The sequence below is a fragment of the Scyliorhinus canicula genome, chromosome 21 (genome assembly GCF_902713615.1).
Source record: "Scyliorhinus canicula chromosome 21, sScyCan1.1, whole genome shotgun sequence".
In the NCBI taxonomy this organism is placed as follows: Eukaryota; Metazoa; Chordata; class Chondrichthyes; order Carcharhiniformes; family Scyliorhinidae; genus Scyliorhinus; species Scyliorhinus canicula.
In genome coordinates, this window is record NC_052166.1 from 7,553,478 (window position 1) to 7,581,168 (window position 27,691).

General features: G+C 53.6%; 1 protein-coding gene across 2 annotated transcripts in view; it reads left to right on the top strand.

Annotated features, from left to right (window-relative positions):
• LOC119955806 (metabotropic glutamate receptor 6-like) overlaps positions 1-27,691 on the top strand; it is a 104,868-nt gene that overhangs the window by 17,303 nt on the left and 59,874 nt on the right. For both annotated transcript variants that reach the window (XM_038782396.1, XM_038782395.1), the window contains exons 2-6: positions 4,286-4,838; positions 7,246-7,462; positions 9,643-9,778; positions 10,206-10,360; positions 13,312-13,452. In XM_038782396.1, the coding sequence (XP_038638324.1) occupies positions 4,554-4,838; positions 7,246-7,462; positions 9,643-9,778; positions 10,206-10,360; positions 13,312-13,452 (934 nt within the window). In that variant the 5' untranslated portion in view covers positions 4,286-4,553. The remainder of the gene's footprint in view (positions 1-4,285; positions 4,839-7,245; positions 7,463-9,642; positions 9,779-10,205; positions 10,361-13,311; positions 13,453-27,691) is intronic.

Consider the following 27,691-nt stretch of genomic DNA (forward strand, 5'->3'; position numbering starts at 1 on the left):
TGAGTGTGAGTCTGAGTGGGTCTGGGTGTATGAGTGAGTGTAAGTGAATGAGTGAGTGTGAGTGTGTAAGTGTTTGAGTGAGTGTGTGTGTGTGAGTGAGAGTAAGAGTGAGTGCGCATGTGAGTGTGTGTGTGAGTGAGTGTGTGTGAGTGAGTGTGTGAGTGAGTAAGAGTGTGTGTGTGTGAGAGTGTGAGTGTGTGTGTGAGTGAATGAGTGAGTGTGTGAGTGACAGTATGAGTGACAGTGTGAGTGAGTGTGTGAGTGTGAGACTGAGTGTATTATGTGTGTGTGAGTGTGTGTGCGAGTGAGTTTGAGTGTGAGTGTGTGTGTGTGTGAGTGTGTGAGTGAGTGTATGAGTGAGTGAGCGTGAGAGTTAGTGTGAATTAGTGAGTGTGTCAGTGAGTATGGGTGTAGGGGCTGTTTAGCTCACTGGGCTAAATAGCTGGCTTTGAAAGCAAACCAAGGCCAGCCAGCAGCACGGTTCAATTCCCGTAACAGCCTCCCTGAACAGACGCCGGATTGTGGCGACTAGGTGCTTTTTCACAGTAACTTCATTAAAGCCTACTCGTGACAATAAGCAATTTTCATTTTTCATTTCAAGTGTGTGAGTAAGTGTGTGTGTGAATATGTGAGTGAGTGTGTGAGTGGCTGAGTGAGTTACTGTGTTTGTGTGAGTGTGTGTGCGTGTTTGAGTGGCTGCGTGTGTGAGTGGTGAGTGTGTGTGTGAATGTGTGAGTTAGTGTTTGTGCGAGTGTTGTGTGAGTGATGAGTGAGTGTGTCTGAGTGAGTGTGTATTTGTCAGTGCATGTGCGAGTGTGTGAGTGAGTGAGTGTGTGAGTGAGTGTGTGTGAGTGCGCATGTAAGTGTGTGTGTGAGTGAGTGTGTGCATGTGTGAATGGGTGCGTGAGTGAGTGAGTGTGTGAGTGAGTGTGTGAATGCGTGTTTGTGTGTGTAAGTGTGTGAATGAGTGTATGTGTGTGTGAGTGCATGTTTGAGTGTGTGTGTGAGTGAATGTGTGTGCGCGAGTGTGTGTGAGTGAATGGGTCTGAGTGAGTGTTGAGTGAGTGTGTGAGTGAGAGTGTGTGAGTGAGTGTGTGAGTGAGAGAGCATGAGAGTGAGTGTGTGTGGGTGAGTGTGTGTGTGAGTGTGAGTGAGAGAGCATGAGAGTGAGTGTGTGTGGGTGAGTGTGTGTGTGAGTGCGTGTGTGAGTTTGGGAGTAAGTGTGTGAGTGAGTGAATGTTTGTGTGAATATGTGAGTGTGTGTGAGTGGCTGAGTGAGTTACTGTGTTTGTGTGAGTGTCTGTGCATGTTTGAGTGTGTGAGTGGGTGTGTGAATGAGTGAATGCGTCTGAGTGAGTGACTGTGAGTGAGTGACTGTGAGTGTGTGAGTGAATGTGTGAGTGTGAGACCGAGTGTGAGTGAGTGTGTGAGTGTGAGACCGAGTGTGAGTGAGTGTGTGAGTGTGTATGTGTGAGTGAGTGTGTGTTTGTGAGTGCATGTGTGAGTGTAAGTGTGTGTGAGTGAATGAGTGAGTGTGTGAGTGAGAGTGTGAGTGAGTGATTGTGTGAGTGTGAGACTGAGTGTATTATGTGTGTGTGAGTGAGTGTGAGTGAGTGAGCATGAGAGTGAGTGTGTGTGGGTGAGTGTGTGTATGAGTGCATGTGTGAGTGTGAGAGTAAGTGTGTGAGTGAATGTGTGAGTGAGTAAGTGTGTGTGAGTGAGTTTGTGTGGGTGAGTGAGTGAGTGTGTGAGTGAGTGAGTGTGTGGGTGTCTGTCAGTGTGTGTGTGTGCAGGTTTGTGTGTGTGAGTGAGTGAGTGTGTCTGAGTGAGAGTTGAGTGAGTGTGAGTGAGTGTGTGTGAGTGTGTGAGTGAGTCAGTGTGCGAGTGAGTGAGTGAGTGAGTGAGTGTTTGTGAGTGAGAGTGTGTGTGAGTGAGTGTGAGTGAGTGGCTGTGTATGTGTGTGAGTGAGTGTGTGTGAGTGTGAGTGTGTGTGCATGTGAGTGTGAGTGTGAATGAGTGAGTGTTAGAGTGAGTTTGTGTGTGAGTGAGTGTGAGAGAGTGGGTGAGTGAGTGTGCGTGTGTGTGTGAGTCAGTGTGCGAGTGAGTGAGTGTTTGTGAGTGAGAGTGTGTGTGAGTGAGTGTGAGTGAGTGGGTGTGTATGAGTGTGTGAGTGTGTGTGAGTGTGTGTGCGTGTGAGTGTGAGTGAGTGAATGTGAATGAGTGAGTGTTAGAGTGAGTTTGTGTGTGAGTGAGTGTGAGAGAGTGGGTGAGTGAGTGTGTGTGTGAGTGAGTGTGAGGATGAGTGAGTGCGTGTGTGAGCGAGTGTCAGTGAGTGAGTGTTAGAGTGGGTTTGTGTGTGAGTGAGTGTGAGTGAGTGAGTGGGTGTGTGTGAGTGTGTGTGTGTAAGTGAGTGTGTGAGTGTGAGAGTGAGTGAGTGTGTTTGTGAGTGAGTGTGTGAGTGTGAGTGTGAGTGAGTGTGAGTGAGTGTGTCAGTGAACTAGCAGCTTCACTCAGAGCCCACAGGGGCCAAGCACCAACGTTACCGAACGCCCGCTTAAAGGCAAAGGCAGCGAATGGTCACAACGCAGCAAAGAGGCACGTAAGGTACAGGGACACCCTCCCGCCCCACCCTCCCACCCCCGTAAGGTACAGGGACACCGTCCCCACCCCACCCTCCCACCCCCGTAAGGTACAGGGACACCCTCCCACCCCACCCTCCCACCCCCCGTAAGGTACAGGGACACCCTCCCGCCCCACCCTCCCACCCCACCCTCCCACCCCCGTAAGGTACAGAGACACCCTCCCACCCTACCCTCCCACCCCGTAAGGTACAGGGACACCCTCCCACCCCACCCTCCCCCCCCCGTAAGGTACAGGGACACCCTCCCCGCCCCACCCTCCCACCCCACCCTCCCACCCCCGTAAGGTACAGAGACACCCTCCCACCCCACCCTCCCACCCCCGTAAGGTACAGAGACACCCTCCCACCCCACCCTCCCACCCCCGTAAGGTACAGGGACACCCTCCCGCCCCACCCTCCCACCCCACCCTCCCACCCCCGTAAGGTACAGAGACACCCTCCCACCCCACCCTCCCACCCCCGTAAGGTACAGAGACACCCTCCCACCCCACCCTCCCACCCCCGTAAGGTACAGGGACACCCTCCCACCCCCCGTAGGTACAGGGACACCCTCCCACCCCACCCTCCCACCCCCCGTAAGGTACAGAGACACCCTCCCACCCCACCCTCCCACCCCGTAAGGTACAGGGACACCCTCCCACCCCACCCTCCCACCCCCGTAAGGTACAGGGACACCGTCCCACCCCAGCCCTCCCACCCCCGTAAGGTACAGGGACACCCTCCCACCCCCGTAAGGTACAGGGACACCCTCCCACCCCCCCCCCCCCCCCCCGTAAGGTACAGGGACACCCTCCCACCCCACCCTCCCACCCCGTAAGGTACAGGGACACCCTCCCACCCCACCCTCCCACCCCCGTAAGGTACAGGGACACCCTCCCACCCCACCCTCACCACCCCCGTAAGGTACAGGGACACCCTCCCCCCCCCCCCCCCCCCCCCGTAAGGTACAGGGACACCCTCCCACCCCACTCTCCCACCCCCGTAAGGTACAGGGACACCCACCCACCCCACCCTCCCACCCCCGTAAGGTACAGGGACACCCTCCCACCCCCGTAAGGTACAGGGACACCCTCCCACCCCACCCTCCCACCCCCGTAAGGTACAGGGACACCCTCCCACCCCACCCTCCCACCCCGTAAGGTACAGGGACACCCTCCCACCCCACCCTCCCACCCCCGTAAGGTACAGGGACACCCTCCCACCCCACCCTCCCACCCCCGTAAGGTACAGGGACACCCTCCCACCCCACCCTCCCACCCCCGTAAGGTACAGGGACACCCTCCCACCCCACTCTCCCACCCCCGTAAGGTACAGGGACCCCACCCACCCCACCCTCCCACCCCCGTAAGGTACAGGGACACCCTCCCACCCCACACTCCCACCCCCGTAAGGTACAGGGACACCCTCCCACCCCACCCTCCCACCCCAGTACTCCTCCTCCCATCACCCACCACTGAAGGGAAGGGTGGGGGAGGATCTGTCCAACTTAACTAAGCTGAGCTGAAAAATGTACATGTTACCGAACTTGGGAGTCTGAACTCTCCCTCTCTCTTTCTCTGTCTCTCCCTCTTTCTCTCCCTCTGCCTCGCTCTCTCTCTCCCTCCCTCCCTCTCTCTCTCTCTCTCGACTGTTTTGCCATTACAGGCACATTACGATCTGGCCGTGAACAGGCGTGGCCCAGAGGGAGAATGAACCATCGCCCGTTCCCCCTTGGGCACCGCTGGGTGGTCCTGGTCTGGCTCCTGGGGGCCCCCCTGGGCATCTTGCTGTGTGACTGCCACCAGCAGGGACCCAGCCGCACTCCATCAAGATCGAGGGGGACATCACCCTGGGCGGACTCTTCCCTGTCCACGGCAAAGGGCCGGCCGGGATCCCGTGCGGCGACATCAAGAAGGAGAAGGGAGTCCACCGGATGGAAGCCATGCTGTACGCCCTGGACCAGATCAACAGCGACCCCGAGCTCCTGCCCAACATCACCCTGGGGGCCCGGATACTGGACACGTGCTCGCGCGACATCTACGCCCTGGAGCAATCGCTGACCTTCGTCCAGGCCCTCATCCAGAAGGACACGTCCGACATCCGCTGCTCCAACGGCGAGCCGCCCATCATTCCCAAACCGGACAGAGTGATCGGAGTGATCGGAGCCTCGGCCAGCTCCGTCTCCATCATGGTGGCCAACGTCCTGCGCCTATTTGCAGTTGAGTGCTGGTTCCGGCAGGTTGGGACAGCAGGAGGCCTGGAGAAAGGCGATTCTCGGCCGAGCACAATTGGGGTGTCAACCTTCCGGGGGTTATGGGGGCGTGGGGGGGTGGGGGATGGTGGGATTAACCTCTCCCCTCAGGGGTAAGCTGATTCTGCCGATTGTACCGAGGGCACGACGGACCCCAGGGGCCATACAGTTATCCCTCAGCACTCACCCTCTGACAGTGCGGCGCTCGCTCAGAACTCACCCTCCGACAGTGCGGTGCTCCCTCAGAACTCACCCTCCGACAGTGCGGCGCTCGCTCAGAACTCACCCTCCGACAGTGCGGCGCTCGCTCAGCACTGACCCTACGACAGTGCGGTGCTCCCTCAGAACTCACCCTCCGACAGTGCGGCGCTCCCTCAGAACTCACCCTCCGACAGTGCGGCGCTCCCTCAGCACTGACCCTCCGACAGTACGGTGCTCCCTCAGCACTGACCCTCCGACAGTGTGGCGCTCCCTCAGCACTGACCCTCCGACAGTGCAGCGCTCCCTCAGCACTGACCCTTCGACAGTGCTGTGCTCCCTCAGAACTCACCCTCCGACAGTGTGGCGCTCCCTCAGCACTGACCGTCCGACAGTGCAGCGCTCCCTCAGCACTGACCCTCCGATAGTGCGGCGCTCCCTCAGCACTGACCCTCCGACAGTGCGGCTCTCCCTCAGGACTCACCCTCCGACAGTGCGGCGCTCCCTCAGCACTGACCCTCCAACAGTGCGGCGCTCCCTCAGGACTGACCCTCCGACAGTGTGGCACTCCCTCAGAACTCACCCTCCGACAGTGTAGTGCTCCCTCAGAACTCACCCTCCGACAGTGCGGTGCTCCCTCAGCACTGACCCTCCGACAGTGTGGTGCTCCCTCAGAACTGACCCTCCGACAGTGCAGCGCTCCCACAGAACTCACCCTCCGACAGTGCGGCTCTCCCTCAGGACTGACCCTCCGACAGTGCGGCGCTCCCTCAGCACTGACCCTGCAACAGTGCGGCGCTCCCTCAGGACTGACCCTCCGACAGTGTGGCACTCCCTCAGCACTGACCCCCCAACAGTGCGGCGCTTCCTTAGCACTGACACTCCGATAGTGCGGCACTCCCTCAGAACTCACCCTCTGACAGTGCAGCGCCCCCTCAGAACTCACCCTCCGACAGTGCTGTTCTCCCTGAGCACTGACCATCTGACAGTGCGGCTCTCCCTCAGCACTGACCCTCCGACAGTGCAGCTCTCCCTGAGCACTGAGCATCCGACAGTGCGGCTCTCCCTCAGGACTGACCCTCCGACAGTGCAGCGCTCCCTCAGCACTGACCCTCCGACAGTGCTACGCTCCCTCAGCACTGACACTCCGACAGTGCGGCGCTCCCTCAGCACTGACCCTCCAATAGTGCGGCGCTCCCTCAGCACTGACCCTCTGACAGTGCGGCGCTCCCTCAGCACTGAATCTCCGACAGTGCAGCGCTCCCTCAGCACTGACGCTCTGACAGTGCAGCACTCCCTCAGCACTGACCCTCGAACATTGCAGCGCTCCCTCAGTACTGACCATCCGACAGTGCGGTGCTCCCTCAGCACTGACCATCCGACAGTGCGGCGCTCCCTCAGCACTGACCCTCCGACAGTGCGGCGCTCCCTCAGCACTGACCCTCTGACAGTGAGGCGCTCCCTCAGCACTGAATCTCCGACAGTGCAGCGCTCCCTCAGCACTGACGCTCCGACAGTGCAGCACTCCCTCAGCACTGATCATCGAACATTGCAGCGCTCGCTCAGCACTGACCCTCCGACAGTGCGGCGCTCCCTCAGCACTGACGCTCCGACAGTGCAGCACTCCCTCAGCGCTGACCCTCCGACAGTGCGCCGCTCCCTCAGTACTGACCATCCGACAGTGCTGCGCTCCCTCAGCACTGACCATCCGACAGTGCGGCGCTCCCTCAGCACTGACCCTCCGACAGTGTGGCGCTCCCTCAGCACTGACCCTCCGACAGTGCGGCGCTCCCTCAGCACGGACCCTCCGACAGTGCGGCGCTCCCTCAGCACGGACCCTCCGACAGTGCAGCGCTCCCTCAGGACTGACCCTCCGACAGTGCGGTGCTCCCTCAGCACTGACCCTCGAACATTGCAGCGCTCCCTCAGCACTGACCCTCGAACATTGCAGCGCTCCCTCAGCACTGACCCTCCGACAGTGCGGCGCTCCCTCAGCACTGACCCTCCGACAGTGCAGCGCTCCCTCAGCACTGAATCTCCGACAGTGCAGCGCTCCCTCAGCACGGACCCTCCGACACTGCTGCGCTCCCTCAGCGCTGTGGACGGGACAAGAACCTGGCGGAATTTGTGACACCGGGTTTAGACTCTAACTCATTCCTCTGTTCCCTCTTCCCAGATTCCCCAGATTAGTTACGCCTCGACAGCCCCCGAACTCAGTGACAACAATCGTTATGATTACTTCTCGCGAGTGGTTCCCCCGGACTCCTACCAGGCCCAGGCCATGGTGGACATCGTCAAAGCTCTGGGCTGGAATTACGTTTCCACCATCGCTTCCGAGGGCAACTATGGAGAGAGTGGCGTTGAAGCCTTCGCACAGATCTCGAGGGAGGCCGGTAAGATCCACAAAGCTGCCTCAGGGTGGAGAGGAGGCGTGGACCCTCACATCGGACCTTTACTCTCAATATCGAGACCCTCACTCGCACTGGGGTCCTCACTCCCATTGAGACCCTCACTCCCTTTGAGACCCTCACTCCCTTTGAGATCTTCACTCCCATTAAGAACCTCACTCCCATTGAGACCCTCACTCCCATTGAGACCCTCACTCGCACTGCGGTCCTCACTCCCATTGAGACCCTCACTCCCATTGAGCCCCTCACTCCCATTGAGACCCTCACTCCCATTGAGATCTTCACTCCCATTGAGAACCTCACTCCCATTGAGATCCTCATTCCCACTGACCCTCACTCCCATTGAGACCCTCACTCCCTTTGAAACCCTCACTCCCATGGAGACCCTCACTCCCATTGAGATCTTCGCTCCCATTGAGATCGTCACTCCCACTGAGATCCTCACTCCCATTGAGACCCTCACTCCCATTGAGATCCTCACTCTCATTGAGATCCTCACTCCCATTGAGACCCTCACTCCCATTGAGATCTTCACTCCCATTGAGACCCTCACTCGCATTGAGATCCTCATTCCCTCTGAGACCCTCACTCCCCATAGAGCCCCTCACTCCCATTGAGATCCTCACTCATTGAGATCTTCACTCCCATGGAGACCCTCACCACCATTGAGATCCTCACTCTCATTGAGACCCTCACCCCCATTCAGACCCTCACTCCCATTGAGAACCTCACTCCCATTGAGACCCTCACTCCCATTGAGCCCCTCACTCCCATTGAGATCCTCACTCTCATTGAGACCCTCACTCCCATTGAGACCCTCACTCCCATTGAGCCCCTCACTCCCATTGAGATCCTCACTCTCATTGAGACCCTCACCCATTGAGACCCTCACTCCCATTGAGCCCCTCACTCCCATTGAGCCCCTCACTCCCATTGAGATCCTCACTCTCATTGAGACCCTCACTCCCATTGAGCCCCTCACTCCCATTGAGCCCCTCACTCCCATTGAGATCCTCATTCCCACTGAGACCCTCACTCCCATTGAGATCTTCACTCCCATTGAGACCCTCACTCCCGTTGAGATCTTCACTCCCATTGAGACCCTCACTCCCATTGAGTCCCTCACTCCCATTGTGACCCACTGGGACCCTCACCCCATTGTGACCCTCACTCCCATTGAGATCCTCACTCCCATTAGGCCCCTCACCCCATTATGACCCTCACTCCCATTGAGATCCTCACTCCCATTGAGCCCCTCACCCCATTGTGACCCTCACTCCCATTGAGATTCTCACTCCCATTGAGACCCTCACTCCCATCATTGAGACCCTCACTCCCAGCATTGTGACCCTCCCTCCCGTCATTGAGACCCTCATGTCCAGGAATTGGGACCCTCACGTCCAGTATTGGGACCCTGACGTCCAGCATTGGGACTATCACTGCATTTGGGAATCTCAGACCACATCTTTGCCAGCTAAAAGCCACTTTAAGCGCAACAATGGGGGGTTTTGAGGGCTTCCAGGCATTTTGCCAGGGCCATAGTGGGCCAGCCCTGTGCCAACTGTTGCCCCCTCCTCGCACGCTCCCCCTGCATTCAAAGAGGTGGTGCCCCTTCCCAGCCTCCCCGTACTGAGGTCTGAAATTAATTTCATCCCTGCCGGAGGACACTTCAAGTTGAGGTGCCCCTTGGCCCATGGGAAGGGCAAATAGGAAGAGGGAATATTGCTGGGTTGGTGACTCTGTCGGTATATCTGGGTTTGAGACTAGCTGTCCCCGTGTTGGTTCAAATCCCATCCTGGCCGCTCTGGGGATAGGGTTGGAGATTTGAATTCAATTCGCCAAATCAATCAAGAATATAAAGTTTCTCCCAGCGGCAATGGAAAGTATTGGGTTGTCGTTAGAAACCATCTAGTCATCCTGGGAGAAGGATTGGGAGGTGGGGGGTGGGGGGTGGGGGGGGGGGGGGGGGGGGGGGTGGGCGGGGGGTGGGCGAAGGTGGTAAAAGCTCCGTCTTTACTCCTCCCGGCCTACACGGGCCTACTGAGCCTTTCAACTGGTGCAATCCAAGATGGCGGTTTGCTGTGTCCCCTTTCCCTGATTTTGAGGTTAGTCAAAGCAGGGGTAATGTCCCCCTCTGATTAACTTTCTCCGTTCTCCATTCTCAGGCGGGGTGTGCATCGCCCAGTCGCTGAAGATCCCCCGGGAGCCCAAGCCCGGCGAGTTTGAGAAGATCATCGGTCGCCTCATGGAAACGCCGAACGCTCGCGGGATCATTATATTCGCCAACGAGGACGACATCCAGTAAGGCCTCAGGCCTCACCGCCTGCTCGCGGTTACGCCCAGTAAATGGTCGACCCACACCCCCTGACCACCCACTCACTGTCTCGACGGTCAACTCACTTCGCCTCCCCCTCCAAGGCCTCACATTTATCATTCCCCCTGCATCCCCCTTCACTTACCCCTCTGATTACCTCGTCCCCCGCCTCCCCAACCTGGTCGTTCCTCATGCGGTTGTGGGGCTAGCTGGGCGTGGGGCGGTGAGGTGAGGGGAGGGGGGGATTTGCTGGCCCTCTGTGTTGTCCATTCCTCCGCTCCGCCCCCATCCCAAGTTTCCACTCTCCGCTACCTGTACCCCCTCTCCCTCTCTCAGCCCCATCCCAAAACACCATCGGTCACTACCAGATGTTGGCACTGATCCGTCTCTCTCTCTCTCTCTCTGATTCCGCAGGAGGGTGCTGGAAGCTGCCAATCTTGCCAACCTGACCGGCCATTTCCTGTGGGTGGGGTCAGACAGCTGGGGGGCCAAGGCCTCCCCCGTCCTGCACCAGGAGGAAGTAGCCGAAGGGGCCGTCACCATCTTGCCAAAGCGGGCATCCATCGAGGGTAAGGAACTGCGTCTTCCCATATCCTAGCTCACCACCCCCCCTCCCCTCACAGCTGCCTGGTGCTTCCTCCACCTACCACCATCCTCCCTCCCCTATCCCTAACCTTAGCCCTGTTCGTTGGTTGGCCCATTGGTCCCAGGCTCTGTTTGCGGCCTACAGTGGTATTGGACTAGTCCCAGCCTAGGAGTCGATTTTGTTTGGGTCAGGGCTGGCAAGGGGGGCAGACATGTAGGGGGGGCACCCCCTCACCGCCCCCCCCCCCCCCCCCCCCCATCCCAACCCCTGAGAGCAAGAGGAAAACACTGGGCGGCAAAACGACGGTCGAGAAGGATGGCCGCTTCCATCACGGCCTGCACGGTTCAATCAGCCTGGGTTAGGCAAGTCTTAAAGGTGATGTCCACCCTCCCTTCATGGTCGAATAGACACCTTGGGAGCCCCCTGTCTGGGACCCCAAGCCATTTAGGAAGGGCTGTCTCATTCAGGCCAGGAGGGTGGAGGTGTAGAGGGGGTGTGAGTGTGGGGGAGGGGGGGGTGGGGGGTGGGGGGGTGGGTGGGGGCATTATGTGGGGAGCGAGACGAGGAAAAAGCAGAAGAAAACTAAGGCCTGAGTCAGTGGATTAGAAACTAGCACGATAGTAGAGGTTACAGAGATAGGGAGGGTTATAGGGGCTGAGGAGGTTACAGAGAAAGGGAGGGTTGTCGGGGCTGCAGGAGGTTACAGTGATAGTGAGGGTTGTCGGGGCTGGAGGAGGTTACAGAGATAGGAAGGGTTGTCGGGGCTGAGGAGGTTACAGAGATAGGGAGGGTTATCGGGGCTGGAGGAGGTTACAGTGATAGTGAGGGTTGTCGGGGCTGGAGGAGGTTACAGAGATAGGGAGGGTTGTAGGGGCTGGAGTAGGTTACAGAGATAGGGAGGGTTATCGGGACTGCAGGAGGTTACAGTGATAGTGAGGGTTGTCGGGGCTGGAGGAGGTTACATAGATAGGGAGGGTTGTAGGGGCTGGAGTAGGTTACAGAGATAGGGAGGGTTGTTGGGACTGGAGGAGGTTACAGAGATAGGGAGGGTTGTCGGGACTGGAGGAGGTTACAGAGATAGGGAGGGTTGTTGGTACTGGAGGAGGTTACAGAGATAGGGAGGGTTGTTGGGACTGGAGGAGGTTACAGAGTTAGGGAGGGTTGTTGGGACTGGAGGAGGTTACAGAGATAGGGATGGTTGTTGGGACTGGAGGAGGTTACAGAGTTAGGGAGGGTTGTTGGGACTGGAGGTGACAGAGATAGGGAGGGTTGTTGGGACTGGAGGGGGTTACAGAGATAGGGAGGGTTGTTACGACTGGAGGAGCTTACAGAGATAGGGAGGGTTGTAGGGGCTGGAGGAGGTTACAGTTAGGGAGGGTTGTTGAGACTGGAGGAGGTTACAGAGATAGGGAGGGTTGTTGGGACTGGAGGAGGTTACAGTTAGGGAGGGTTGTTGAGACTGGAGGAGGTTACAGAGATAGTGAGGGCTATAGAGAATGGAGGAGATTACAAAGATACAGAGGGTCAGAGGGGCTGGGGTATGTTACAGATATGGTGGGGTTGTAGAGGATGGAGCAGATTACAGTGCTGGTTGGAGGAGATTTCATAAATAGGGAGGATTATAGAAACTGGAGGAGGTTACATAGATGGGGAAGGTTATAATAATATAATAACGTTTATTAGTGTCACACGTACACCCCGACAACCCTCCCTATCTCTGTTACATTAGTAGGCACGGTAGCACAGTGGTTAGCTCCAGGGTCCCAGGGTCGATTCCCGGCTTGCGTCACTGTCTGTGCGGAGTCTGCACGTTCTCCCCGTGCGTGCGCGGGTTTCCTCCGTGTGCTCCGGTTTCCTCCCATAGTCCAAAGACGTGCAGGTTAGGTGGATTGGCCATGCTAAATTGCCCCTTAGTGGGATATTTCCAGAGGATAGAATTTGGATTTACTGCCAGGAGAGCGATGGAAGAGCCGAGTGTGGAGGGTAAGAATAGGCTGACAGTGTATTGGGGTTTCTGAAGAGATGCCGATTTCGGGCAGCACGGTAGCACAGTGGCTAGCACTGTGGCTTCACAGCGCCAGGGTCCCAGGTTCGATTCCCCATTGGGTCGCTGTCTGGAGTCTGCACGTTCTCCCCATGTGGGCGTGGGTTTCCTCCGGGTGCTCCGGTTTCCTCCCACAGTCCAAAGACGATTGGCCATGATAAATTGCCCCTTAGTGTCCAAAATTGCCCTTAGTGTGGGTGGGGTTACTGGTATGGGGATAGGGTGGAGGTGTTGACCTTGGGTAGGGTGCTCTTTCCAAGAGCTGGTGCAGACTCGATGGGCCGAATGGCCTCCTTCTGCACTGTAAATTCTATAAATTCTATGGTAAAACCCGTACCCGCTGCTCGCTTCTCTTCACATAGGTCCCTGTGACATCACGCCATCGGTGGGGGGAAGCGGGGGGGGAAGCGGGGGGGGAGTGGGGGGGAAGAGTGGGGTTGTTGCCAGGGGAATCACGTGTCCGTTGAGAGGGAGTTTCCTGTTAGAAGAGGGGTTCTGTGTCCATGGTGGGTGGGAGGGGGCTTCCCAGTGGAAAGGGGTGTTTCCATGCCCGTGGGATGAGGGTAGGCTTCCGGGTGGAGGGGTGGTTCCGAGTCGATTGGAGGCTGAGAGGCTCTCGGAGGGAGGGGATTCTCGTGCACCATGGGGTGGATGGAGGGGTGCATCCTTTTGGGTTTGTTTTGAGAAGGGGCCGATCCGTCAGGATCCATGGTAGCTGGCGGGGTGAGAAACACATGGCGAGACACAAACGTACAGCGGGAATTCCCTGCCAGCACCTGCCGGTCTGCTCTCCGATTTTCCCATCCGGAGATAACAATTTGAAAAAAGTGGGAATATCTCCCCCCCATGACTTGTCGTGTTTGTCAAGCACACTCTCTCTCTGATCCCAGGATTTGACCAATATTTCACCAGCCGCTCGCTACAAAACAATCGGAGGAATATCTGGTTCGCTGAGTTCTGGGAGGATGATTTCACCTGTAAACTAACACTGCCCCGAGGCCTGCAAGATTCCGACATTAAGAAATGCACGGGTAGGTAACTGCCTTTCACTCAACCGTCAGCTGCTTATCGGCCAGGGGGGGAATCATCTGATCATGCTGCCAGTGGGGTGGGGGCGGGGCACAGCTGGGCAGTGGGCGGGGCACAGCTGGCCAGTGGGCGGGGCACAGCTGGGCAGTGGGCGGGGCACAGCTGGGCAGTGGGCGGGGCACAGCTGGGCAGTGGGCGGGGCACAGCTGGGCAGTGGATGGGCGTGGGGCACAGCGGGGGTGGGGGGCAGGGGCAGGGCACAGGAAGGTTGGGGTGGTCACAGCAGGGGGGGGGCAGGGGCAGGGCACAGGAAGGTTGGGGGGTCACAGCAAGGGGGGAGCGGTGATATCCATCCGATGGATCCCAAAAGCCAAGCGGCGCCGGAAGCCCAGACAGAATGGCTGGAAAAGGCATTGTCAGTCCCATCCAATTGGCAACTATCACACCACTGCAGCCGATACACTACTGCAGCCCATACACTACTGCAGCTCGTACACTACTGCAGCCCGTACACTACTGCAGCCCATACACTACTGCAGCCCGTACACTACTGCAGCCCATACACTACTGCAGCCCGTACACTACTGCAGCCCGTACACTACTGCAGCCCATACACTACTGCAGCCAGTACACTACTGCAGCCCATACACTACTGCAGCCCGTACACTACTGCAGCCCATACACTACTGCAGCCCGTACACTACTGCAGCCCGTACACTACTGCAGCCAGTACACTACTGCAGCCCTTACACTACTGCAGCCCATACACTACTGCAGCCCGTACACTACTGCAGCCCATACACTACTGCAGCCCGTACATTCCTGCAGCCCATACACTACTGCATCACATTCACTACTGCAGCCCATGCACTACTCAAGCCTGTAAACTACTGCAGCCCTTACACTACTGCAGCCAGTACACTACTGCAGCAGTACACTACTACAACCTGTACATTACTGCAGCGTGTACACTACTGCAGCCTAAACACTACTGCAGCCTGCACATTACTGCAGCTCGCACATGACTGCTGCCTGTACGCTACTGCAGCCCTTACACTGTTCCAGCCCATACACTACTGCAGCCTGTACACTACTGCATCCCTTACACTACTGCAACCCGTACACTACTGCAGCCCGTACACTACTGCAACCCATACACTACTGCAGCTCGTACACTACTGCAGCCCTTACACTACTACAACCTGTACATTACTGCAGCATGTACACTACTGCAGCCTGTACACTACTGCAGCCTGTACACTGCTGCAACCCATACACTACTGCAGACCTTACACTACTACAACCTGTACATTACTGCAGCCCGTACACTACTGCAACCCATACACTACTGCAGCATGTACACTACTGCAGCTCGTACACTACTGCAGCTCAAACACTACTGCAGCCCATACACTACTGCAGCCAGTACACTACTGCAGCCCGTACACTACTACAGCCCTTACACTACTACAACCTGTACATTACTGCAGCATGTACACTACTGCAGCCTGTACACTACTGCAGCCTGTACACTGCTGCAACCCATAGACTACTGCAGCCTGTACACAACTGCAGCTCGTACACTACTGCAGCTCATACACTATTGCAGCCCATACACTTCTGCAGCCAGTACACTACTGCAGCCCGTACACTACTGCAGCCCGTACACTACTGCAGCCCATACACTATTGCAGCCTGTACACTACTGCAGCCCATACACTACTGCAGCCTGTACACTACTGCAGCATGTGCACTACTGCAGCCCGTACACTATTGAAGCCCGTACAATACTGCAGCCTGTACACTACTGCAGCCTGTACACTACTTCAGCTCGTACACTACTGCAACCCCTACACTACTGTAGCCCGTACACTACTGCAGCCTGTGCACTACTGAAGCCTGTACATTACTGTGGCTTGTACACTACTGCAACCCATACACTACTGCACCCTTGCACTACTTCAGCCTGTACACTACTGCAGCCCATACACTAATGCAGCCTGTACACTACTGCAGCTTGTACACTACTGCAACCTGTGCACTACTGCAGCTCGTACACTACTGCAGCCCTTACACTACTGCAGCCCATACACTACTGCAGCCTGTACACTAATGCAGCCTGTAAACTACTGCAGCCCGTACACTACTGCAACCCATACACTACTGCAGCATGTACACTACTGCAGCTCGTACACTACTGCAGCTCAAACACTACTGCAGCCCATACACTACTGCAGCCAGTACACTACTGCAGCCCGTACACTACTGCAGCCCTTACACTACTACAACCTGTACATTACTGCAGCATGTACACTACTGCAGCCTGTACACTACTGCAGCCTGTACACTGCTGCAACCCATAGACTACTGCAGCCTGTACACAACTGCAGCTCGTACACTACTGCAGCTCATACACTATTGCAGCCCATACACTTCTGCAGCCAGTACACTACTGCAGCCCGTACACTACTGCAGCCCGTACACTACTGCAGCCCATACACTATTGCAGCCTGTACACTACTGCAGCCCATACACTACTGCAGCCTGTACACTACTGCAGCATGTGCACTACTGCAGCCCGTACACTACTGAAGCCCGTACAATACTGCAGCCTGTACACTACTGCAGCCTGTACTCTACTTCAGCTCGTACACTACTGCAACCCCTACACTACTGTAGCCCGTACACTACTGCAGCCTGTGCACTACTGAAGCCTGTACATTACTGTGGCTTGTACACTACTGCAACCCATACACTACTGCACCCTTGCACTACTTCAGCCTGTACACTACTGCAGCCCATACACTAATGCAGCCTGTACACTACTGCAGCTTGTACACTACTGCAACCTGTGCACTACTGCAGCTCGTACACTACTGCAGCCCTTACACTACTGCAGCCCATACACTACTGCAGCCTGTACACTAATGCAGCCTGTAAACTACTGCAGCCCTTATACTACTGCAGCCCTTACACTACTGCAGCTTGTACATTACTGCAGCCCGTAAACTAGTGCAGCCCCTACATTTCTGAAACAATTACACTACTGCAGCCCTTACACTGCTGCAGCTTGTACACTACTGCAGCTCACACACTACTGCAGCTTGTACACTACTGCAGCTTGTACACTACTACTACCCTTACCCTACTATGGCCCTTACACTACTGCAGCCAGTACACTACTGCATCCCTTACACTACTGCAGCCAGTACACTACTGCAGCCCGTACACTACTGCAGCCCGTACACTACTGCAACACTCACACTAGTGCAGCCCTCACACTACTGCAGCATGTACGCTAGTGAAGCATGTACACTACTGTCACCTGTGCACTACTGCAGCCAGTACACTACTGCAGCCTGTACACTACTGCAGCCAGTACACTACTGCAGCCCGTACACTACTGCAGCCTGTGCACTACTGCAGCCTGTACACTACTGTGGCTTGTACACTACTGCAACCTGTACACTATTGCAACCCATACACTACTGCAGCCCTTACACTACTGCAGCAAGTACACTACAGCAGCCCGTACACTACTGCAGTCTGTACACTACTGCAGCTCCTACACTACTGCAGCTTGTACACTACTGCAGCCCGTACACTACTGCAGCCTGTGCACTACTGCAGCCTGTACACTACTGTGGCCTGAACACTACTGCAACCTGTACACTACTGCAACCCATACACCACTGCAGCCCTTACACTACTGCAGCAAGTACACTACAGCAGCCCGTACACTCCTGCAGCCTGTACACTACTGCAGCTCCTACACTACTGCAGCTTGTACACTACTGCAGCCCTTACACTACTGCAGCCCATACACTACTGCAACCTGTACACTACTGCAGCTCGTACACTACAGCCTGTACACTAATGCTGTCTGTAAACTACTCAGCCCTTACACGACTGCAACACTGACACTACTGCAGCCCTTACACTACTGAAGCTTGTACACTACTGCAGCCCGTAAACTAGTGCAGCCCTTACACGACTGCAACACTGACACTACTGCAGCCATTACACTACTGCACCTCATACACTACTGCAGCCCTTACACTCCTGCAGCCAGTACACTACTGCAGCCCGTACACTACAGCAGCCCTTACCCTCCTGCAGCCTGTACAATACTGCAGCCTGTACACTACTGCAGCCCGTACACAACTGCAGCCTGTGCACTACTGCAGCCTGTACACTAATGCAGCCTGTAAACTACTCAGCCCTTCCACTACTGCAGCCCTTACACTACTGCAGTTTGTACACTACTGCAGCCCGTAAACTAGTGCAGCCCTTGCACTACTGCGACACTGACACTACTGCAGCCATTACACTACTGCAGCTTGTACACTACTGCAGCTCGTACACTACTGCAGCCCTTACCCTACTGTAGCCCTTACACTCCTGCAGCCAGTACACTACTGCAGCCCGTACACTACTGCAGCCTGTGCACTACTGCAGCCTGTACACTGCTGTGGATTGTACACTACTGCAACCTGTACACTACTGCAACCCATACACCACTGCAGCCCTTACACTACTGCAGCAAGTACACTACAGCAGCCCGTACACTACTGCAGTCTGTACACTACTGCAGCTCCTACACTACTGCAGCTTGTACACTACTGCAGCCCGTACACTACTGCAGCCTGTGCACTACTGCAGCCTGTACACTACTGTGGCCTGTACACTACTGCAACCTGTACACTACTGCAACCCATACACCACTGCAGCCCTTACACTACTGCAGCAAGTACACTACAGCAGCCCGTACACTCCTGCAGCCTGTACACTACTGCAGCTCCTACACTACTGCAGCTTGTACACTACTGCAGCCCTTACACTACTGCAGCCCGTACACTACTGCAACCTGTACACTACTGCAGCTCGTACACTACAGCCTGTACACTAATGCAGTCTGTAAACTACTCAGCCCTTACACGACTGCAACACTGACACTACTGCAGCCCTTACACTACTGAAGCTTGTACACTACTGCAGCCCGTAAACTAGTGCAGCCCTTACACGACTGCAACACTGACACTACTGCAGCCATTACACTACTGCACCTCATACACTACTGCAGCCCTTACACTCCTGCAGCCAGTACACTACTGCAGCCCGTACACTACAGCAGCCCTTACCCTCCTGCAGCCTGTACAATACTGCAGCCTGTACACTACTGCAGCCCGTACACAACTGCAGCCTGTGCACTACTGCAGCCTGTGCACTACTGCAGCCTGTACACTAATGCAGCCTGTAAACTACTCAGCCCTTCCACTACTGCAGCCCTTACACTACTGCAGTTTGTACACTACTGCAGCCCGTAAACTAGTGCAGCCCTTGCACTACTGCGACACTGACACTACTGCAGCCATTACACTACTGCAGCTTGTACACTACTGCAGCTCGTACACTACTGCAGCCCTTACCCTACTGTAGCCCTTACACTCCTGCAGCCAGTACACTACTGCAGCCCGTACACTACTGCAGCCTGTGCACTACTGCAGCCTGTACACTGCTGTGGATTGTACACTACTGCAACCTGTACACTACTGCAACCCATACACCACTGCAGCCCTTACACTACTGCAGCAAGTACACTACAGCAGCTCGTACACTACTGCAGCCTGTACACTACTGCAGCTCCTACACTACTGCAGCTTGTACACTACTGCAGCCCTTACACTACTGCAGCCCGTACACTACTGCAACCTGTACACTACTGCAGCTCGTACACTACTGCAGCCTGTACACTAATGCAGCCTGTAAACTACTTAGCCCTTCCACTACTGCAGCCCTTACACTACTGAAGCTTGTACACTACTGCAGCCCGTAAACTAGTGCAGCCCTTACACGACTGCAACACTGACACTACTGCAGCCATTACACTACTGCAGCTTGTACACTACTGCACCTCGTACACTACTGCAGCCCTTACACTCCTGCAGCCAGTACACTACTGCAACCTGTACACTACTGCAGCTCGTACACTACTGCAGCCTGTACACTAATGCAGCCTGTAAACTACTCAGCCCTTCCACTACAGCAGCCCTTACCCTCCTGCAGCCTGTACAATACTGCAGCCTGTACACTACTGCAGCCCGTACACAACTGCAGCCTGTGCACTACTGCAGCCTGTGCACTACTGCAGACTGTACACTACTGCAGCCTGTACACTACTTCAGCACATACACTGCTGCAGCCTGTACACTACTGCAGCCCCTACACTACTGCAGCATGTACACTAGTGCAGCCTGTACACTGCTGCAGCCCATACACTACTGCAGCCTGTGCACTTCTGTAGCCCTTACACTACTGCAGCCCGTACACTACTGCAGCCCTTACACTACTGCAGCCCATACACTACTGCAGCCTGTACCCTACTGCAGCCCATACACCACTGCAGCCTGTACACTACTGCGGCCTTTACGCTACTTCAGCCCATACACTACTGCAGCCCGTACAATACTGCAGCCTGTACACTACTGCAGCCTTGGAGAAATGTAATGAAAAGTGTTTGCCTTATCAGACTTCTGTGTTACTTTAAAACTATGACAATGAGTTTGCAAAGTATGTGTTTTCTTTAATTTTAAAACTGGGGCTTAATATTTATGCTTAAACAGCTATCTTTTACCTATGTTAGGTGTATTAGAAATACCTGGCTTCTACAGGGGCTGGTTTAGCACAGTTAGCTAAATAGCTGGCTTATAATGCAGAACAAGCCCAGCAGTGCGGGTTCCCGTACCGGTCTCCCCGAGCAGGCGCCGGAACTTGGTGACGAGGGGCTGTTCACAGTAACTTCATTGAAGCCTACTTGTGACAATAGTGATTATTATTATTAGCACCAGTGTCGAACTTCAATTGGACCACTGTACCATTCACTTCAAGTGCCATTTGTCCTCATCAACTGCATTAATTTTAAATGGAGTGTCAGTTTGCACTTTTTTAAGTGCGGTAGAATTATTTGCTGTCTCCAAAAAATTCTTCTTCTCTATTATTACTCCAACAAACAATGATGTTTCATCGCTGGAGACTGTTTGCCACTGTGCTGACTGATCTGGGGTTGAGTAACACTTCTGAGCAAAGTGATTTTTTTCCTTTGCATCGGGAACAAAACCTGCCAAATGCTGGACTCTGCGTTAATTTGTGCCTTTGACCACATCTTTTGCACAGAAACACTTTGTCCTGATTATACATAGATACATAGAAAATAGGAGCAGGAGGAGGCCTTTTGGCCCTTCGAGCCTGCTCCGCCATTCATCACGATTATGGCTGATCATCCAACTCAATAGCCTTTCTCCCCACAGCCTCAGATCCCATTCCCCCCAAGTGCTGTATCCAGCCGCCTCTATTCAATGTTTTAGCATCAACTACTTCCTGTGGTAATGAATTCCACAGGCTCACCACTCTTTGGGTGAAGAAATGTCTCCTTATATCTGTCCAAAATGGTTTATCCTGAATCCTCAGGCTGTGTCCCCTGGTTCTGATCACACCCATCATTGGTAACATCTTCCCTGCATCTTCCCTGTCTCGCCCGATTAAAATTTTATAACTTTGTTGGTGTGCGAGGAACTACAGGAAGATTCCCGCCTTTTTGGAAAAAGGGCGGCAATCGTAATGTTTTCCCCCCCCAAGAAGATGCCGCCATTATTGAGAAACATTTCCGAATGCTGTGCTGCTGGCTCGTGAGCCTGATGAATCTGAACTGTTTGTTCCAAAGACAGCTCCGATTCCCTCAGCAACCGTTCCCTCAGCTTATTCTCATTCACACCAAACACAATCTGATCCCGAATCATGGAAAATTCCACCGCAGAGGAATTACAGGTTTCAGCTTTTAACTTCAAATCAGTGATGAAATGATCGATGGACTCTCCTGACTTCTGTAAACGTGATCTAAACACAGAGCGTTCATCAATGTCCTTCTTTCTAAAGGTACAATGTGCATCAAATCTTCAAATAATTTCTTTAAGTTTCTTACTCTCTTCAACGTTTGCAAATTTAAACGTATTAAACACAGCAATTGCTTCGAGCCCTGCCGCTGTTAGGGGCATCGCTACCTTACGTGAATCGCATTGACCTTCTAAATTTACTGCAGTAAGAAACAGATTAAATTGTTTTTAAACACACGCCAGTTGCCGTCCACATTACCATGAAATCTGAGACTCATTGCTGGGTTCAACGACTCCATGTTGTTAATCCTTGCAGTCTGCAAAATCTGCAAATCTCTGTGGACCTCGTAGCAGGCTTGTTTTTTATCAGTGTCTAATACCATCCAATCCCGGTACCATGTAATGTTTTTGTTGGATGGCCTGATTTATATTGCAACAACGCTTGTAGCTTAAGCTATAAATGATTTATTAACATTAACTGTGGGTCAACTATATACAAAATAACAAAATAACAGTATGATCATGCACAAGCAACCTCTCTGCAGCTTCCTCCAGCCAGTCTGAGGCTCATCTGACTCTGTCATTCACCTATATACTAGTAAGACACCCAGTGGTCAGTCGGTGAATTGCAACTCACCAATGATATTACTATAACCCTTCCACTGCTTCAGCCCTTATGCTGCTGTGACCCTTACAGTGCTGTGACCTTTACACTGCTGTGATCCTTACACTGCTGTGACCCTTACACTGCTGTGACCTTTACACTGCTGTGACCCTTACACTGCTGTGATCCTTACACTGCTGTGACCCTTACACTGCTGTGATCCTTACACTGCTGTGACCTTTACGCTGCTGTGACCCTTACACTGCTGTGACCTTTACACTGCTGTGACCTTTACACTGCTGTGACCTTTACACTGCTGTGACCCTTACACTGCTGTGACCCTTACACTGCTGTGATCCTTACACCGCTGTGACCTTTACACTGCTGTGACCTTTACACTGCTGTGACCCTTACACTGCTGTGACCCTTACACTGCTGTGACCCTTACACTGCTGTGATCCTTACACTGCTGTGACCTTTACACTGCTGTGACCCTTACACTGCTGTGACCCTTACACTGCTGTGACCCTTACACTGCTGTGACCCTTACACTGCTGTGACCCTTACACTGCTGTGACCCTTACACTGCTGTGATCCTTACACTGCTGTGACCTTTACACTGCTGTGACCCTTACACTGCTGTGATCCTTACACTGCTGTGACCTTTACACTGCTGTGACCCTTACACTGCTGTGACCCTTACACTGCTGTGATCCTTACACTGCTGTGACCTTTACACTGCTGTGACCCTTACACTGCTGTGACCCTTACACTGCTGTGACCCTTACACTGCTGTGACCCTTACACTGCTGTGACCCTTACACTGCTGTGACCCTGACACCGCTGTGACCCTTACACTGCTGTGACCTTTACACTGCTGTGACCCTTACACTGCTGTGACCCTTACACTGCTGTGACCCTTACACTGCTGTGACCCTTACACTGCTGTGACCCTGACACCGCTGTGACCCTTACACTGCTGTGACCTTTACACTGCTGTGACCCTTACACTGCTGTGACCCTTACACTGCTGTGATCCTTACACTGCTGTGACCTTTACACTGCTGTGACCCTTACACTGCTGTGACCCTTACACTGCTGTGACCCTTACACTGCTGTGATCCTTACACTGCTGTGACCCTTACACTGCTGTGACCCTTACACTGCTGTGACCCTTACACTGCTGTGACCCTTACACTGCTGTGACCCTTACACTGCTGTGACCCTTACACTGCTGTGACCCTTACACTGCTGTGACCCTGACACCGCTGTGACCCTTACACTGCTGTGACCTTTACACTGCTGTGACCCTTACACTGCTGTGACCCTTACACTGCTGTGACCCTTACACTGCTGTGACCCTTACACTGCTGTGACCCTTACACTGCTGTGACCCTGACACCGCTGTGACCCTTACACTGCTGTGACCTTTACACTGCTGTGACCCTTACACTGCTGTGACCCTTACACTGCTGTGATCCTTACACTGCTGTGACCTTTACACTGCTGTGACCCTTACACTGCTGTGACCCTTACACCGCTGTGATCCTTACACTGCTGTGACCTTTACACTGCTGTGATCCTTACACTGCTGTGACCCTTACACCGCTGTGACCCTTACACCGCTGTGATCCTTACACTGCTGTGACCTTTACACTGCTGTGATCCTTACACTGCTGTGACCTTTACACTGCTGTGATCCTTACACTGCTGTGACCCTTACACTGCTGTGACCCTTACACCGCTGTGATCCTTACACTGCTGTGACCTTTACACTGCTGTGACCCTTACACTGCTGTGACCCTTACACTGCTGTGACCCTTACACTGCTGTGACCCTTACACTGCTGTGATCCTTACACCGCTGTGACCTTTACGCTGCTGTGACCCTTACACTGCTGTGACCCTTACACTGCTGTGACCTTTACGCTGCTGTGACCCTTACACTGCTGTGACCTTTACACTGCTGTGACCTTTACACTGCTGTGACCTTTACACTGCTGTGACCCTTACACTGCTGTGACCTTTACACTGCTGTGACCTTTACACTGCTGTGACCTTTACACTGCTGTGACCTTTACACTGCTGTGACCCTTACACTGCTGTGATCCTTACACTGCTGTGACCTTTACACTGCTGTGACCCTTACGCCGCTGTGACCCTTACACCGCTGTGACCCTTATGCTGCTGTGACCCTTACACTGCTGTGACCCTTACACTGCTGTGACCCTTACACTGCTGTGATCCTTACACTGCTGTGACCTTTACACTGCTGTGACCCTTACACTGCTGTGACCCTTACACTGCTGTGACCCTTACACTGCTGTGATCCTTACACTGCTGTGACCTTTACGCTGTTGTGACCCTTACGCTGCCGTGACCCTTATGCTGCTGTGACCCTTACACTACTGTGACCCTTACACTACTGTGACCTTTACACTGCTGTGACCCTTACACTGCTGTGACCCCTACGCTGCTGTGACCCTTACACTGCTGTGACCTTTACACTGCTGTGACCCTTACACTGCCGTGACCCTTGCACTGCTGTGACCCTTACACTGCTGTGACCCTTACACTACTGTGACCTTTACACTGCTGTGACCCTTACACTGCTGTGACCCCTACGCTGCTGTGACCCTTACACTGCTGTGACCTTTACACTGCTGTGACCCTTATGCTGCTGTGACCCTTGCACTGCTGTGACCTTTACACTGCTGTGACTCTTACGCTGCTGTGTGTTAGCTTTGGTTGCTGTTGAGTAAAGAGTGAAGAGTTCTACTCCTTTTCCCAAACACCTTTATCTTTCCTTGAACACACTCTGCACCATAACTCTATCACCACATCACATGAACTAGCCTCTTCGTAAAACAATCAAGCAATTGATAGCTACTGTCAACCCATTTAATTTTTGCTATCTCCCCTCTGTCCAACATTAGCCTCAAACCTGCTATGTCTATCCTTAACCATTTCTCATTCACACTTCCTGTAGAGTGCACATTTTCCCACAGGGATTTATTGTCAATGTGACACTCAATGGGTATGTTACCCAAATCCCCTAATCCCAAAATGTCTGTCAATATCTGAAATATGTAAAAGGCCATATCTACAGCCACCACAAGACTTAAAGTCCCAGCGACCATTCCCCCTATTTTCTTTGTTTCCCACACAAGAGGGCAACATTTACCATTGTTCCCGAAAGGAAAATTATAAAACCTCCTGCGCTTGAAACCCCATCACATAAATTTGAGTTTCCAGTGCACTAAGATCACCAAAAACAGGGAGCCTCAAACACACTCCTACATTTTAAGTTTGGCCAACGCTTTATTTGCTCTCATTAGGTCTTCCACTTTCGGGTTTTTTTCCATTTTTGTACTCAAGTCTAAGACATCAAAACTAACATCCGGTCCAGCCTGTCTACCTAACCAATTCAGTTAGATAGAGATAGAACAGTACAGCACAGAACAGGCCCTTCGGCCCTCGATGTTGTGCCGAGCAATGATCACCCTACTCAAACCCACGTATCCACCCTATACCCGTAACCCAACAACCCCCCCCTTAACCTTACTTTTTAGGACACTACGGGCAATTTAGCATGGCCAATCCACCTAATCCGCACATCTTTGGACTGTGGGAGGAAACCGGAGCACCCGGAGGAAACCCACGCACACAGGGGGAGGACGTGCAGACTCCGCACAGACAGTGACCCAGCCGGGAATTGAACCTGGGACCCTGGAGCTGTGAAGCATTTATGCTAACCACCATGCTACCGTGCTGCCCGTAAGTTAGTTGCCCAATTAAACTTCGCAGTTGCTCTTTTTTCCATCTTTGAAACCACTACGTCTTTTTGTGAAAGACCGCGACTAATTGCTATTGGGCCGATGCTTCCCAAATAAGATTGCTGACGTAAAGTTGCCCCTAACTTAGTCTGTCCGATTTCCAGTCCAATATATTTAAATGCACCGGAAGACTGATTTCCAACCCTGAATTCTTTCCTCAAACCAGAGATTACAATAGCTTCAAAATCATTGGTCCCCCCCCAAAAAAATCATCGACATGCATCATAAAGATGCCAGAAAGATTTCCTTTATAGTGCCAGTAAAACGGTGTCGGATCTGCTTTCAACTGGCAACAAAATTGACCTTACCGAAAAATGCCAGACTCTAGACGCATCATTTAATCCATATACACATTTGTTCAACTTCCAGAGTTCACCTTCTGTGTTAGCTGCCTCTTTAGGAGGACAGAGAAAAATGTCTCTCTGGAGCTGATGCCCCTGCAAAAAGGCAGCTTTTATATCTATAGATTTGCATTTCCATGCCTTTGTGGCTAATAGAGCCAAGAAGATCTTTAAAATAACCTTTCCTGCCAGAGGTGGATCTCCCCTTGAATCCTGATCTTCGAAGTTTTCTTCAAATCCCCTTGCCGCAAGCCTGGCCTTTACCTTATAAGTTCCATCCGGAAGAACATCTTTCGTGCAAATACATCTGTGGGATAGAGTTCTTTGTCTCCTACCCGGTACTTCCATGTACTTCAGTCAGTTCTCCCAGTGAGCCAGAGAAGACACAGCCAGAGTGAGACACAGCGAAGAGTGAGTTTGGGAATTCGAAGCCTGGGGGGGAGGAGGTGCTTTTTATCCCTGGCAAGTGACTGGTAAGTAGTTTTTCTTTTTTTCTTTTTCTTTTCATTGGTATTATTTTTTCTTCGTTTTTTTTTGGAATTGTAATTGTATACATTAACCAAAGTTTTAAGACATGGCAGGAGAGCCCAGACCCGTGTCATGCTCCTCGTGTGCGATGTAGGAGCTCAGGGACACCTCCACTGTCTCCTGGCTCCTTCACGTGCAAGAAGTGTGTCCAGTTGCAGTTCCTGTTAGACCGCTTGATGGCTCTGGAGATGCGGATGGACTCACTTTGGAGCATCCGCGATCCTGAGGACATCGTGGAGAGCACGTTTAGCGAGTTGGTCACACCGCAGGTGAAAGTTACTGAGGGAGATAGAAAATGTGTGACCAAAAGACAGAGCAAGAGTAGGAAGGCAGTGCAGTTGTCCCCTGCGGTCATCTCCCTGCAAAACAGATATACCGCTTTGGATACTCTTGAGGGAGATGGCTCACCAGGGGAAGGCAGCAGCAGCCAGGTTCATGGCATCGTGGCTGGCTCTGCTGCGCAGGAGGGCAGGAAGAAGAATGGCAGGGCTATAGTGATAGGCGATTCAATTGTAAGGGGAATAGATAGGCGGTTCTGTGGACGCAATTGAGACTCCAGGATGGTATGTTGCCTCCCTGGTGCAAGGGTCAAGGATGTCTCAGAGCGGTTGCAGGCCATTCTGTGGGGGGGGGGGGGGGAGAGGGTGAACAGCCAGCTGTCATGGTGCACATAGGCACCAACGATATAGGTAAAAAATGGGACAAGATCCTGCAAGCTGAATTCAGGGAGTTAGGAGTGAAACTAAAAAGTAGGACCTCAAAGGTAGTAATCTCAGGATTGCTACCTATGCCACGAGCTAGTCAGAGTAGGAATGTCAGGATAGATAGGATGAATGTGTGGCTCGAGAGATGGTGCAAGAGGGAGAGATTCTAATTCCTGGGGCATTGGAACCGGTTCTGGGTGAGGTGGGACCAGTACAAACCAGAAGGTTTGCACCTGGGCAGGACTGGAACCGATGTCCTTGGGGGGGGAGGGGGGGGGGGGGGTGTTTGCTAGAGTTGTTGGGGAGGGTTTAAACTAATGTGGCAGATGAATGGGAACCG